The 16972-nt window shown below is 37.5% G+C and overlaps 1 protein-coding gene across 1 annotated transcript; it reads right to left on the reverse strand.

The window, feature by feature from the left end:
* Positions 1–1036: 1036 nt before the first annotated feature.
* LOC108150721 (sodium/potassium-transporting ATPase subunit beta-1) lies at positions 1037–11447 on the reverse strand. The gene is made up of 4 exons (XM_017279018.2): positions 10854–11447; positions 2535–2792; positions 2210–2469; positions 1037–2112 (listed from the first exon to the last, which is right to left on the reverse strand). Exons 1-4 carry the CDS (start codon positions 10984–10986, stop codon positions 1834–1836), a joined length of 930 nt encoding a protein of 309 aa, XP_017134507.1. The 5' UTR covers positions 10987–11447; the 3' UTR covers positions 1037–1833.
* Between the last annotated feature and the right edge of the window lie 5525 nt (positions 11448–16972).

Consider the following 16972-nt stretch of genomic DNA (forward strand, 5'->3'; position numbering starts at 1 on the left):
ATATTTGTGCATAAAAAAATGGCCCTATATTGTCAAAAGTATAATAATACTATAAGAAACAAATGCGCAAAAAAAGTTTTTTATTTTTGAAAACCTGAACCTAACAAGAAAGCAAGCAAACTTCGGCAATCAAGTTTTAGAGACTCTTGCAGCTATTCCAAAAGTTAAATATTTTTTAGACAATAACCTATAACATATTTTTATATTATATATATTTTTATATAACATATTTTTAAGACAACAGAGTAGAAACGGATGGACAAACTGACGGACAAAGCGATGGGGTCAGGTATGCAGGATATACAAATTAAGGCGAAAGCTGTCTGTCTCCCAATATAACATTAATATGTCTTCGTATATATATATGCATATTTATAATTTCTAATAATCTTACTTGAATTAAGAATAGTATTCAATTTAATTTTTTAAAAAGTAATTAATGTTTTACAAAACATTTTCCTCGCCACATTGGTGATGCATACTTTTAAGAGCAAATTCTTGCCCATTTAGCGCGCTGCAGCGTTAACTGCTCTGAACTGAGAAATGTTGCCGTTTTTGCTGCTAAATAACTTTGGAAAACGTTCCTTCAGAATAATAGAATTGTCAAAAAATAATACAAGACTATGAACCCAGAGCCACTAAGTGAACTAGATTAGCGAAACGAGCTGAGCCTATTTGATATACTTCGTATGCTTGATTGAGCTGATCTAAGGTGAATCCTTTAAAATTTATTGAGTAGAGAATTTTAATCGGTTTTAAATAATTATACTTTATCATATTACTCAATAAAAAATTTATTATTATTTTCATCAAGTACTATGACTACGCAGCTCACCAAAAAGTTGCATACGGTTTTTTAGAAAAAGACAATCCTCTTTTGTTGAGTGAAATTAAGGTAGACGTATCCAGCAACATTTTATGAATTTGGGTAAAAACACACTTCCAATATATTTAAATTAACTAAAACTTTTGACGAATATTGGAAAAGTTAGCCTAAAATGAAATCATGTTCTAAAACCAAAAGTCAATTTTAATATTAATTTTTTGTCTCTTTATTAAATTGATGCACCAAAATAACATTATTCGCTTAACTTCTTTTTTATTTGTTGGGGTGAATGAATACATGTTTAAAATAAATAAGAAATGTGGTTTTGTAAGTTGCATAATTATGGCTGGAATTTCGTTTTTCTGCGGTTCATGTTTTAAAAATTGGACTACATAGAGGTTTTTTAATACTATCCAGCTCGAAAAAGATAATCAATATTTAGCTTAGGGTAAAATGTTTAGTTTCCCAAGATGTATATAAGTTTAACAATTACAATTTATTTAGTTACTTCTTTGTACAAACTGAACAAGCCTGAGCCTTGTGCAGAAAACAAAGAACTTTCGGGCATGTTATAACATTTATAATTAAAAACTAAATACAACTGACAGAAAATATTGATCGTAATTACAAGAATTTATAATGAAATAATAAGATAAATATTACTAGTAATAATTTATAGCAATAGACAAGCTGAAAGCTATAACAACAATTGCGTGTGTACGATTTGAACTTTATTTTGAAGATTTTCAACTTTTCTATTTTCATGTCGGGCCAGATGCTTAGAATTCAATTGACGGTCGGATCATTCCTCTCATATAAATATATACAATACACTTGAAACCTAAGGTCGCTTGCTCTTTCCATATATATCATCAATATATGCATTTGTGTATATCTCTTTTCGTAAGGTAGGTGGTAGTTGGTCTCCGATGCGGCTGCCATGTCCTTGCCCAGCATGCGGCTAGTGTTTGTTGTTGCGATCACAAGTTGGCGACACGACACCCGACCTAATCCACGATGATCTGGAAGGTCACTGACCCCATCCGGTCGCGGGCACTGCCGCTGTAATGGATGTTCTTGGCCCAGGCACGGCACTCAACGTCCAGCATTTGGCCCTTGGGCGGCGAGTTGAACTGCACGGCGACCAGAGGACTCAGGTATCCCCCCTGGTTCAAGAACGGGTAGTAGTAGCTTGGGAATCCCTGGCTGGGGAAGTACTTGATGTTCTGGAAGTTCTCCTTATCCTTGCCCAAGTGTCCGTTGCAGCTCACCCAGATTTGCTGGCGCTGAAACACAGAATAGCGTTACTCTTATGTTCTAACGCTTTTAAATGGGTTGCAGGGATCGAGAACTCCTTGGTCCTTAATCCTTGGGTCCACTTACCTCCTCCTTCTTCGTCTCGTTGATCACCGTCCTCAGATCTTCTGGCATACCCTTCTGCGGCTCGTCGAACACTTCCGGAACCCAGCCATAGATTTTGTTCAGCTTCAGGAATATGCAGGGCTGGTTCGTCTTGTAGCCGTAGTTGTTGGCCCGCGAGCAGCTGCCAAACAACTCCGTGTTGACCACGCACACATCAGTGGGATCGTGGGTCTGTCCGAAGCCGCAGTGTTTCATCTCCCGACCCTCGGTGTGGTTGTAGTCTGCAGTGCGCAGAATTCCAGAATGATTAGTACCCGCTCCATCTACACAAAACCAGTAAGCTTACCCCGGAGGAAGTCATCAATCAGCTCGATCCAGTAGTCGCTCTCGGCCTGCTTCCTGCCATCGAAGGAGATCACCGATCCACGCTCGGTCTGCTCGCTCAAGGGACGGAATCCCAGGCCAGGATTAGTGCCTATCAGGGAGTCGTGCAGCTTCCACTTGGGCTCCGTATCGCTGACGCTGGACAAAAGACCCTGCATGCAAATGGTGAACAGGGCGGCCAGCACGATGTAGAAGATCGTGTAGAACAGCAGCAGCTGACCTGTGGCAATGACAGACACTCGAATGATCAGACAAGTAAATGGAATACAGAATGTGTTATACAAAATAGAACATATAATAGTTCTTCATTATCAAACATTTTACATTTCTACACCAAAAAAAATTAAAGTTTAATGTGTCTTAAGCACAGAAGCTTTATTTTTAAACATTCGTGGTATTAATTTAAAACTCATTTCACTGAGTATAATTTTTGCATAACCAATTGTTTTAAATTCATGTTATAATAGTTTGGTATCTATGACAAATTTTTTTATTGTACTATTTTGTTTTCCTTTTTCCCTCGCTTAAATAAACTAATTTTATAAGACATATTTTATATTTAGAACAAAAAGTAGGAAACCCTGCAGGGTGTGCATAGTTATATTGGTTGTGTATGTGTATAAGCTCTCCTATGAGGGATACAGCTTACTTCGAACTCTAAAGTAAAACCGCGCAAAATCGGCGGATGATTTTGGAAGTTAATTGATCAAAGAACTTGTTTTTAAAGGAATCACTTCAAGTATTACTATGCGAAATAATGCCTTATTTCTTAAAGTTCTTCTCAATTCTTATGAACTGAATAAGAAATTAAGCTAAATTAAAAAATGGACTTGTTATGTTTTTCAATTCCGTCGGGCTTACAAGCATTTTATCCTTAAAAATATCCCAAAAAAAACGATGCAACGACCAACGAAATGTTGGCATAATTTAGATTGATGTATATTAAAAAGGGTCCCATAATAATTTTATAAATTTCCTTAAAAAACGCTTTTTTGCTCAAAACTCGGGTCCGCTGGCCCTGTGTGGTAATGGAAAACTAAAGTTGTGTTGAGATAAGAAATGTTTCTGTCCCTGCTATTTGGCTAAGAGTTCATAGAGATCATCACAAGTTTATTATAAAAGATACAACTGCGAAATGAATCTCTACATCGGTCTCTGTCTCTTCTTTCTGTGGCGCAAACGATTACGATTTGATTGTTTCTGACACTTGCGAAAATGGGGGCTCTATGAATCTGTGGAACTGGATGAATGGGGGATCTAAGAATGGAAATGGTAATGAAAACGAGAATGGGGACAGGGGCAGGGCTTATGCAATCCTAACGAGCACGCACCTAATCGAACGCTTACGACGAGTGCAGTAAATAAGACCAGAAACAACAAACTGAATGCCGGGACTCGAGCGCGGGACCGGCGTTTTTCAGTATTTCAATGTCATTAACATTGACGACTCAGCTAGAATTCAGTGGGTTGTTTGCTACTTTCCCTGCGTCCACCGGCCACCGGATACAGAACACCGGACATCGGGCGCCCGACTCGGCCAAGCCCCATCCCATAGCAATTGCATAAATAAGCGACAACATCGACAAACCGAAATTGACAGCGCCCCCGAGAAAAAAACGACCACTAGAGCTCAAATTTCCAAACAAATTAATCGTATGAATGAATATCGAATACAATGCACGGCCCCAGAGTACAGTAGGCAACAAAGGCAATAGAAAATGGCTCGGTACGGGGTCGATATAGACCTCATCACCGAACTATCAGTGGGCCTTGGTAAAGTCTTTTCCAAATACTTGTTGTGTCGATTGAAAACTGGTTTGGGCCGGCAAATCACATTTTTGTTCTTTCATATTTAAGTACCCATTAATTAATGACTGTGCAATCGATTGCATTTCTTTCTGCTTGGTAATGGCGTACGTAAGTTTTAATGGAACTGTGCATTGTTAGAAAATATAAGAGTTTATTGCTACTTCGTTTAAGAAAGCACAGCCCTTAGAATAGTTCAAGAGGGATTTGCCTAAAATTCCGATTCACTTCCCCTTAATTGGACTTGCAAAAACTAACGTATCAACAGGTAGTCATGTTGATGTTCTTAGCTATTAGATACAATTAAATATATATATTTGTTTTCCCCTTTTATATATCTGGTCTTGGCCGGTTCGAACATTCTGTGACAGGAGCTATCAATTGGTAATCGATGGCCTTTGCCGTCGGTTGGTAACGACTTTTCCGTATTTGAGTTTCCAGTTGCTCATCAAAGTTTCAGTCCGCCAAATGGCTGGGCTGCTTGTTGCCAAGTCCAAATGGGAAATAATTGCGTTCAAGTACAAGGAAACAAGTTTGGCAATGACCAGAGCGGACCCAGCCATAGACAAGCCCCGGGGGCAGACTATCACACTGCTGGTGTGACGCCAGTCGTCCGCCGCACCACCGCCACCCACCCACCGGCCCATTACCAGTCCCCATAGCCGCCTGGCAAGGTGGGGCGACGCGACGGCCTGTGGCGCTGGCTACTAATATCCGATGTGAAAGGAATTCTGGTCTACACGCCTACGATTACATGACGGCAGAGTCCCCAAACATTCTTATGTCTTCGCTGAATGAGGCATTACAAAAACTCGCACAAGGAGGGACCGCCATTGCCTTTCCCTCTCAAATCGATCGAAGTCTACTCCACTTTAATGGATAATAGAACGAAAATATAAAACGTATTGATAGCCATTTTTATATGTCTATTGCAGACCATGTTCCTCTAACTACGTATGCAGCAAATCTATTTGAAATAGTGACACATTTATTACTTTTTCATGCCCCAGGCGGCGTGGCTGCATTAGTGGCAACATCGTAAAAATATGGTTTCTCGTAATTTACTTTTTATTATTTAAAAAAAAAACTTGATGACGTTTATGGCAAATGACGATTTTCAGTGATGACAATGAGAATGACACCATGATAGAGATAAGTAATTTGACCCAAATGAATATTTCAAACCCACCAGTCAACAGTGGTGGAACCTATAGGAAAACATCAGAAAAATCTAATTTGGCCTCTGTGCAAAATCATAGATACTGTCTTGCTTATGTAAGTGGAAAATTTAATTTTATTTATGGATATTTCAAGCAAGTTCGATTGCCGATTGACGACTCATGAGTTTTCTTTGCCTTGAAATGTATTTCATTTTTGGAAATACGCAGGCAAACCCAAACAAACTTGAGATCTGGCAAATATAATTATATGATTATCTGGCTTGCAAAGAACTCTGATAGCCAACTAAAAAAAGGCGAAAACTCATTTTACACAACTCAATTTTAAAAAGGAAATCCTTTATCCCGAAGGACAACTGATGGCGAAACGTCTTGCTCCGGCTCAAAACTTACTCAACACTTATGTAAAAGTAAAAAAAGATGTCGGCGGGCGGTATCAAGTTTATGCACAACAGTAAATGGGACTCATAAAGGAAACTTATACGGCATACCCCCTTTGTGGTGAATTGTGCAACCAGTAATAGAGGTGGAGTGGTGCAACTCAGTGTCCAAGTTCTTATAATAACACTGAGGAATCATTGTGAGGACGAAGGCGTCGCTTATCCTCCGTCGTTCGTCCGTCCGCTGGTGCGGTAAACAAACGTAAAGGACCCGTGACCCATATAAAAAGTGCCACTCCCACCCAACCACTAGCAGTGCCATCCCCACTCCCACTCCCATCCCCATTTCAATCCCCTTCCCCGGAAAACCCAACCCAAAATTGCTGGAAACGCTAGTCGGTTTGCATGACCAACTGCTGATAACCTCGCTTCGATCTAGACGAGGCCCTAGGCGTCAACCAAGTAAAGCCACCAAGGCCGACTAAGCTTAATAATTTAGTTACGTGTTGGACGCACATATGGCCAAAATCCAGGACACCGCGGCACTCACTAAAAACTACTCGCCGAGTGGCTTAATTTGCACACTTGACCGACCAGTAAGTTGTGGGAAATCTGCTAACGGCCTGCACATTTATGTAGCACATTTGTGTGACAATTTGGCTTTGGAATGTTTCACAAGGATTAATAAATAAAAAAAACAATCTGAAAAATCTAGTGATGTATTTTACTATAAATTAAAGTAAAATTGTAATGGTGACTTTAAATTTTGGAAACTACACAATCGAGAATTATAAGTAAAATCTTGGCTGTACTTGTTTGAGGTCATTGAACACGTTGGTTTCACTTAAAAAAGGCCTTTGACATAAGCTAGACATAATTCACAAAAAGTATATCTTTTCACTGTCATTTCATGCCCTTGCAGAGAGATTGCAACGCAGTGAAAGAGACATTCCCGAATTTGTAAAGCATATATCCTCTTGATCAGCATCATCTGCAGTAAACTTTATCAAAAGTATATAAGTCGGAACAAGCCGGATCGGACGACTATATCAGTTAGCTCCCGTAGAAACAATCGGAAAACTAAATCTTTGCAAGCAATTTAACTTTACTATTTTTCAATTTTTTTATGTTTTTAGTTTTTTTTTGTTTGCACTTTACACTTTACACTTTAATACTTTAATTGCAAAAATATTGTATATTTATTTTTATCCTGAAAATGTGATTTGTAAGAGCTAAAGTTCATTGTTTATCATTTTTAATAATGTGTATTATTTTGGTTTTATTATATATACATAATAAATTCAGATTCTTCAAATCTTAAAAAAAAAAAAATTATTTTTCTCGGTGTTTTTGGGCACGGGTTGTTAATCGGAACTAAAGGGAAGCAACAATTATGACGCCACCGATACGAAATTCTTGCCAAGGAGAGGCGAAGCGTAATGAAGGAATACCAAGGATGCAACTTGTTGGTGTCTGTCTGTCATCATAATATTATACTCATTACCCCCGGACCACATCCAGCCAGATAAAGTGGGTCACGTCACCTCTCGCCCCTTTCCGTTCCGTCCCGTCCCGTGCCGGCCCATTCCCATTCCCATTGCCAATAAGCTTGTCCCAAATGAGAGCGACGTCCGTCTTCGTGGCGCCGTTCCATTTGTTGCTGTTCGCCGCACCCTTTGTCCATGCGTCACCACCACCACAGACACAGGCATAGACAAGCGGACACACAGACACAGTGGCACACTAGCGCACCCAGGATCCTTTGGCCATCTTTCTTTTTGCTGTCTGTGTGCTTAGGGCCTATAGCATACTTTGCGGCATTTTAAGTGAATTAATTTCACATGCTAACGAGCGGAATGATCCAAATGCCCTGCCCATGGCAAACATTGCAAACGTTTAGTTTGCTGATTATTTGTGGGCCAGAATGCGAGTTAGACTGGCTTTTCGCTTTCATCCTACACTGTGTTTTTATTCGGTTCAGCCCAAATAGAAAACAGCCGAATTATTCAAAGCGGGCAATTAAACCCAGTAATATATTGACAACGCGAAAAGTTCAGTTCCAATTGGATCATTGTGTTTGATTAAAAAAGGTAGTTTGCTTAATTTAGTTTTTTAACTTGGAACAATGTTTACTTTACCCTTTTTACATAACAATTAAAGAAAATTAGAAGTTCACTTTTATACATTAAAATAAATAAATGAGAACCCCTAAAAAAAAGAAACGCCGAAATATAACTTAAACGGATACATTTTGATTTTAAGCATAAACTTTAAGACTTTACTTTAGCCTCTAAACATGACGATTAAATAAGTACTTATTTGTACTTAAAAATATATGGTGTTTCTTTTGTCAAAAACAACTTGATATCCAAATCCGAATATTTATTATTAAGACAAGGGCTATAAGAAGCAAAGAAATAATTAAACAATTGTTCAATTTAAATGAATATTGTTTTGTGAAAATTAATTTTATTTTCAAATCAGCAAATTTGGCTAATTTCCTGGGCTATAATTGAATTGTGTAGCTTATCGTAGACTTTGTCACTATTGTGACAATTAGTTAGCAGCATGTCAATGTAACCAGACAGCGGGGCGTGGTGGGGGCGATTAATGGGGCAATCAGATTCAACCGGGGAAATGCGGTTTTAGCCGGTTTGAGCCCGATTTAGAAACTGGCTAGGGCAATGGTTTGTCTGTTCGTTCTGATGCATTGTGGTTGCATTGATCTAATATCCGTCACAAGACAAAAAGGTTTTTCAATATTATCATTAATGAACTATCTTGGTACATTTCAAACAGACATAATTTTGAATCAAAATGAAATCAGAAACTTCAATAACAAAATATAGATCATCGCATGCTAACAACATGTTTTTAATTGGAGTTTTAAATATTTGTAATGAGCAGTTATATATTAAAATTTGATTTTGTTTCTGTAATTGTAATTGCGGTGTAGAGAAAATGTGTAACATTTCCAAAAAAAAAAAAATAAAACATAAACCCGCTGAACCGGTTCTACGAGTGGGTTCATCCCCACCTAAAAAACAACCAGCACGAACCTAAACAAGTTCTCATTGCGTTAATTAATGGAAATCAAAGCTTAGACTTCGCTTAAAATCAGAATTAAATCAAAGTTTGTTTGGCGATCGTAAATCAAATTGGATTTTTTGGATCTTGTTGTGCGTTTGTTTGCCTCTGTACGCCCTTTATGACTTTTGTTAAAGGGATAGTATCTACATTAATCTGCTTCACTGATTGACACTATTTTCCCGGGGGCCGCTGACATTTAATTCTCCCACTAATGCATTGCACATGACAAAAATTGGCTGGCATTAACCAGTGCAAAGCCAAAGGACATGCACCACGAACAGGATTTAATGATAGGCATTAGCTGGAGCCAATCCAAGCAATTTAACCCAGCTGCATATTTACATACATACTAAATATATAGTATGTTTAACCAATACATTTTGTTAAGTGGACATTTGACATCTGCTGTCTAAAGCAGGTGTGTCAACAGAGGAATACATTTTTTAAGGCCTGGCTAAAACGAAAAACAATTCAAGAACTAGTCGCACAATTTAGAATTAATATTTTAAGCAATTAAAGCTTTTCGGGGGTATACCTAGAGCGTCAATTTGGCTAATAAATTATACATCATTTAAACATTTCGATAAAACTTGCCCAACTTAATTAATTGCAAACAAACGACGTCAATCGAATTTTTCAGCGTGTTCCCTGATAAGAGGTTCAAAAAACTGTCCCCTTACGTGCCCCATTTACCCAATGCAAAACAATTCAGAAATTCTAGTGTTTCAGCAATTCGCATAGCGATCGACAGCTGTCTGAAATATTGGTTTCTGAGAGCGTGAAAACTTGCACTGCCTCTCTCTGTGAAACCTTGAATTTGCTTACAGAACCCATTATAAGAAGGCAAATATTATAGGCGATAAAAGCGATCTGCTCTCTGCCTCTCACGTTTTCCCCGATTCCCTGCTTTGTGAACGTGGTTCCGTGTCCATTTTCGAAAATCAAGAATTCGCATTATCGTTAAAATTAGCTTTGCTTTGTGGATAACGAGAATCGGGAGATGGGCAAGCAAATTAAAAAAGGCAATTTAAGAAAGATATAAGCAAACGAAAATAAGCAAGTGTACATCTGTTTAGTCTCAGTATTTTAGTAGGCGGTTGAGATAATCGTTGTTTAGTCCCTAGACAAAGCAAGAATAATTCTTTAAATTTTTAATGACTGCCCGTAAAACCCCCCTTTTTTCTTATTGGCTGGCAGTGTTTTTATCTACTTTATGGCGACTCAACATTCTAAAGCCCTCGCATCGGAGATCTCTGAAGCAGCTTCTCTACCTCATCTCACTTCCCTAATATGACTCGCTAAATCAACTGATAAGCCGTATTTACAAGCACACACGCTTCTCGTATATAGTTTCCCTAACCAAATGACGAACATGAGGCTGGTTAAATGTATGCAGTAAGCAATCGCATTTTTGTTTCTATGTACAGAACGATTGTGAATATCTCATGTGGTTTTTACACAAAACAATTTTGTGCAGATTAGTTGTAGAATGCGTAAAAAGAAGAGTCAGAAGTCGAGTCATTGCATGAAAATCTTCTTTAAATTTAATCAAAAATTAGATGGATTGTAAAATAATTAAACCCTTAAATGGTTTGTTGTTATAAGCTGGATTGTTTTAAGTATCTAAAAGCCACAATTTCAAATGGTTAAATAACGTTTATTGAGAAATCGACTTATTTATTTTCAAATATTTCAACTACTTTGAGAATTTTTAAAGAGTAATCACTTTATTTCATCGAAAAATGGCCTAATCTTAATTTTTTATATAGATTTTGGAAGTTGTTTCAAACCTCTTGAAGTTATATTTTCACCACCATCTTTACTTACTCCAATTTTTGCCGGTTCGACCGAAAAAGGTTCCATCCTGGGGATCGTAGATCATTTGCGAGAAGGTTTGCTTCTTCGCTGGCTGCGGGAATTCGAATTCGCCTTTGCCGCCCTTTGCGTTATTCTTTGACATTTTTGGCGTTGTTCTTTCGCACTTTTAACGGTTAACTTTTTTATTTTTCGCTTGGACTCCAAAATTTGGTTAATGTTTTTCGATGATGACGTGGGCAGCGCGAAGGCTGTGAAAACTGATTTATGTATACGAAAAGCTGTGTATATGCGATGATTCAGCAGACTCGGAAATAAATTTTTCTTTTTTTTCGCACTCGCAGCACTCTTGAATATATTTTGAAAAACTTGTAATTATGCAATTGTTTGCGGTTCGAATACTCGGATGGTTGAAACGATGTAGAGTGAGTTAGAAACGACTGTGGTTCGCGCAAGAAGCCGGAACAGAAGCGCCCACAAACGGTCTGGGAGATACGAGAAGTTGCTGCCAACTCTAGAATCACTGCTTCCTGCGACTGCGAAAGGCGTTGCGTGCTGAGTGCTGCGTGCTGCGCTCTCGGCGAAAGATCACCAACTAACCGAACGCCACAGTCAAAGCAAAGCTAAAAACAGCGTTCAAGCAGCGTTCTTCGCCCCTCAACACTCACACAGCCACGAGCTCTCGCTCTCCCGCCAACAAAAGCTTTAAGATAAGAGTGCTGGTGCACTGAAAACAAGAACTTTGCGTGTTGACCAACTTGAGCAAGTCAGTTTTTCTGCTTGTATAGCCAAAATTTATTAATTACATCTGATAAGTCATTATAATCGTAAACAACAGGATTCAGTTTAAGAATCGAATTGAGAACTGCGTTGCTGCTAGCTTAAATAGTTTTTGTTACGGTACCGTTAGTAATTAAAGTCCCTGAATTTTATATATGTACATTTTGCTAAGAAATTGCGCCAAAGCCATGTTTAGCGTACAAAAACGTTGATTCTTACGAAAACCCACTTTGGGCCTATAAATGTGTTTTTGTCGTGATCAAAAGTTATCTTCAGTCCCTGTTTAGGTTACTGTCTCAAATCGAGCAAAGTGGCTTAATACCGGTTAGGAAGAATTCTGGATATCGTTAGTTGTGTAAAGTGAAGTGGGGTTAAAATGAAAATTATTAATTTCTCATATTATAAATGGTAAATCGTGGGCTTCAACTATTTTTGTTGACAAATATTTGATATTTGATTTTTTCAACAATATTTTAATCAAATTTATTTCTGATTTTATCAAAATAAAACTTGCGATCAAATAAATAAGTATATTGCATCGCAAACTTTTGACTGAAATTATAACACCCTCTGCATGGGTATGAAACAGACTTTTAAGAAAATAATACTCATCTGCGGGCAGAGTTGAGTAGAATATGTATTAACAGATTAACGTTACCTGTATGGCTGATTACCTTAAGCTTAACCACAACATCGTGTTATTCCACGCAGTGCATATTTCTCACAGTGTAACGTCGACAGCTGTTGAACGTTTTCGAAACTTTGCCAAGCAACATGAGAAAAGGCCAAAGCAAAAGCTTGTTGGCCAGGGGGCAGTGAGGGGTTGCCCAAGGTGTGTGTGTGTATGAGCTTGTGGTTTCGTGTGTGCCTTACCTTGTCTTTCTCTCTTTCTCTCCACCACTCTTTCTTTTGCTGGCTATGCAAATAGAATAAATGATTGAGTGCAGACAGCGGGCAGACAACAACACACCCGAGGGTGGTTGTTTGGGTTAAGCTGTTTCTGCTAGTGCTAAAAGTTTAGTACTTAAAATCAGTGGGGCCCACTCATCCCTCAAAGAATGCGATGCGCCCCTGCTTTATAAATATTAAAAAACACAGAGCACAAAGAAAATCGCACGCACACTAGTTCAGGCCTCTCCTGCTCTCCCAATCTTCCGTTCTCCCAGTCAATCGCACCGACATGCGCCGAGAGTTGAGTACATTGGCTCCATTAATCTCCACCCCCACCCTCACCCATGCCCCTCTACCCACCCCCACCACTGCTGCGCTCATTATGCTTGCGTGTTGTTGAAGTTCCTAGCACTCGCATTGTTTTGCTTTTCCACGCTCTCCCAAAACGGTTGGATCAGTTTTTTGGCTGCTTTGGGCTTCGGAAATTTCCATGCGGAAAACGGGAAAACTTTCTTTGTTATTGTTCCTCAATCATTATTCGTGGCCATCAGCATCTGCATAATGTGAATGCTGCACTGAAACAAATTTACTTTGCTTAGGTTCTCAATTCTGGTTTTCATGTATATTATATACTATTTGGAACCTTTTTTTTACATTGCGACAAAGGAAATTAATTATTATTTATTATAATTAATTATTTTTATTTTATTAGGACCATTGTACATATATACCTAAAACAAAAAGGTACGATAAAATAACATTTTTTTAATCCGTATTTAATGGGGTTTACCATTAATAAGAAGTACATATGTACTTCTTAAACTTGGAGTGGGATGGACAATTTTGTAGAGTGTAAGATTGATTGATTAATTCCCACAAATGTGCACTTCCTCCTGCTCGGCAACCCCTTGCAGCACCGAATGCCAACTCCCCCAACAATAGGTTGCCATTGCCAATTGCCTCCTTCTTGAACTGTTGCTGCTGATTAAGGGTACATTTGTGCACGGATAAATGGTCACGGTATTATGTTTACGTATCTCGGTGCTTCACTGTTGTAATCTTCACAAGTTGATTAAATTACACTTGACAACGGCAGGCACATAATGTCGACAACTCAATTGTAAGGCGCAATTCCTGCATCTGAGTTTATTGGGTTCTCAGACTAGAGGCAGGAGCTGTTTATCAGTCACTTATGTAAATACTGTGATATATTGGCTGGCTGGGATTTCGATAACTGCACCACAATGTCGAATGTTAACTATACCTGTTTGCCAAAATCATATACACCCCATTGGCTGTGAAACCCATGAAAATACCTTTTCAATTGCGTACATATGTACATAAATTGTCACACATTCGAAGGTTGGGACCATCATGAGTAACTTTCTCGGTTTTGTCCGGTTATATCCACACAATAGTTGTCACTGAAAGAAGCTCCCGCTTCTGTTCAACTGAACAGAACTCCAGATTAAGCAAATGTAATTACACATGGAAGGCCTCGCTTTGCTCCCGGGAATATCTTCGGCCTACCAGTCTATCTGAATTATCTGGTCCAAACCGACTTTCCAGCGATTCCTGTGTGCGTGAGCGTGTCAATCTTTCAATCTTAAAGAGCTTCCTTATTAGAGATTTACTTTGATTTTTCTATTTAGCGAAATATCTGTGCGACTATTTGCTTTAGGTTCTGTGGACAATGTTCTGTCACTCAGCTAATTAGCTGTCAATTAGCGGGTAAGAGTTGTTGCATGTACATATGCATTCAATAAGCTGACCAGATAAATGCAAGTATAGATCCACTTAATTACTTCAAAGACAAGTGGTCATTTCAAACAATGATCAATGAGTCAAAAAAGTGTTTGAACCCTGAACTCAAATTTCAAAATTACACTTTAATTAATTAAAAACTCCAAGTTTTGTAATTCAAATAATATTGATTGTGTAAAAAGGAAAAAAATTTACAAGCAAAAATATATAGCAATATTTAGATTTTCAAAATAAAAGTTTGATTATTTGGTAACCTAATAAAATGGAAAAGAGGCTAAAAAGTTTGTAAATTAAAATTAAAGCTCAGTTTCTAACTGTTCGTGCACGAATACTTGTCGAAAAAAAGAAATAGAAGCTAACTTCGTCAGGCCCTTGCAGATAGTCAAAAAGTTTAATATTCTTTAAAACTGCAATATTCAAATTTTATGCCTATATGATTAACAACAGTGAAGCTGTGATTATTTTCCTTTAAATTATTCGATCGCTCCTATGGCAGCTATATGACATAGTTGTCCGATTTTAATAAAACTAAAATAGTAAGCCATTGCTATGTATCGAGGTATATTCAAATCAAATAAAAAGTAGCCAAGATATACTTATTTGTGTATTTTTTGGATTGTTCCCATGGGAGCTTTATGATATAGTCGTCCGATTTTAATGACATTAGAGCCGTAATTTTTAAATATTATTCTTAATCTATATTTCTGAAATATTATTCTTTAACTATATCTCAAAGAATATTAAAAAAAAAATAAAAAAAAATAGAAGTAATTACTTGTTTTTTTTATTCATATAGCTTTAAAACAGTAGTCGGCTAAGACCAACATATCGCCGGAAAGAACAACTCGGCAGAGCAACAGCAGCGCTGCGGCAGAAGCTGACACGATCAGTATAAAACCGCACACACACTGACACACAAAAAAGTGCGAGCACGTTATACACCCAGAAAAATCAATGCAACCCAAATATTTTCTTTTTAAATTAAATATTTTCGGTACTGATTAAATCAAAGTGTGTGACACTTTCAGTTTTGGACCTTTGCAGAGGTTATTATAATCTTCATCTGAAGTTTGAAGGATACATTTCCGTCCCTATAATATATATATATTTTTCATCAGCGTCTATATGAGAGTCGATCCAGCCATGTATGTCAGTCCCACGACCACGCAAACTAGTCTCTCAGTTTAAAAGCTATCTGTATGAAACTTTCCTAAAATCTGTCTTCCTATTGCAGGTAGTATATAAGTCGGAACGAGCCGGATCAGACGACTATCGAAAAATGAAACAAAAAAGAATTATAACTTTGCTGTTTTTTATTTTTTTTTTAGTTCTTCGACATATAGTAATAGTTAAAAATTTCCGAATTACGGTTTAAATTTCATCAAAATCATATAGCTCCCACAGAAATAATAAAAATATATAAAATAACTATCTAATAATTGAGCTGCAAATCATCGTAGCTTCAATGTTTTTCAGCATATACTCAAGTAAATCATAATTTAATTGTTTTCAAAAGTATTTAATTCATGCAATAGCTGCAAGGGTATATGAACTTCGGCTTGCCGAAGTTTGCTTTCTTTCTTGTTTATATAGATTTCGAAAGTTGTTTCAAACCTCTTGAAGTTATATTTTCACCACCATCTTTACTTACTCCAATTTTTACCGGTTCGACCGAATAAGGTTCCATCCTGGCGATGAATGAAATTTAAACCGTAATTCGGAAACATTTAACTATTACTATATGTCGAAGAACTAACTCGTTCCGACTTATATACTACCTGCAATAGAAAGACAACTTTTGGGAAAGTTTCATGCAGATAGCTTTAAAACTGAGAGACTAGTTTGCGTAGAAACGGACGGACAGACGGACATGGCTAGATCGTCTCTCCTAGTGATGCTGATCAAGAATATATATACTTTATAGGGTCGGAGATGTCCGCTTCACTGCGTTGCAAGCTTCTGACTGAATTTATAATACCTTTTTGCAAGGGTATAAAAACAATGTTACATTAATGTTTAATTTTAGTATGGGATTTTACTCTGGGTGCATTATGTGGGCCGACCACTACATTCAAACTGAGAGACTAGTTTGCAGAGAGACTAACATAACGGAAGACGGACGGACAGACGGAATTGGCTAGATCTACGCTTTTCGTAATGAAGGATCAAAAATATACGGTCGAATAATAATAATTCAATATACAAATACCCTAATACAACTGCTTCTACTTTTTTGTATGTGCTCCAGGCAATTGAATTTTTTCCACATCTGCTTATGTATACTTTTTGACCGTCAAGTTATAAATAAACTTAATATCAAAAAACAAACAGAATCGATTCGTTAATGAATTTTAATGACGCAATTGGCCGACTTATTATTTGGCTGATAAAAAAATGATCTACAGTTTACATATGTATGTAAGATGTATATAAAAGTGGTTGATTCCGGTGTACTTGTATTCAAAAACCAACAAATATTTTTATTTTATGGACCTAAAATCACGTCGCAAAATAGTAACATTAGTTTATTAAGGAAAATTGCTTTGAAGCCATTTAACTGAGTCGATTTGCATGTACACACCCAATGTGGCACGTACGATATAACTTTGATTTCTTAATGCATATGTATGTCTATGACTATTTTTGTCTAAATAAAAAAAATAAATTAATAAATGGACAAAAGCCAATCGATCTGG

Source organism: Drosophila elegans, unplaced genomic scaffold (genome assembly GCF_018152505.1).
Source record: "Drosophila elegans isolate 14027-0461.03 unplaced genomic scaffold, ASM1815250v1 contig_397, whole genome shotgun sequence".
Taxonomy (NCBI): Eukaryota; Metazoa; Arthropoda; class Insecta; order Diptera; family Drosophilidae; genus Drosophila; species Drosophila elegans.

Bases quoted from the DNA above. Each gene is read 5' to 3' on its own strand.
- LOC108150721 (XM_017279018.2), bottom strand. From the start codon at position 10,986: ATGTCAAAGAATAACGCAAAGGGCGGCAAAGGCGAATTCGAATTCCCG. The intron at 2,793-10,853 runs GTAAGTAAAGAT...TCATTGCCACAG, and splicing joins TCGAACCGGCAAAAATTGGA to GTCAGCTGCTGCTGTTCTAC. The intron at 2,113-2,209 runs GTAAGTGGACCC...TCTGTGTTTCAG, and splicing joins ACGAGACGAAGAAGGAGGAG to CGCCAGCAAATCTGGGTGAG.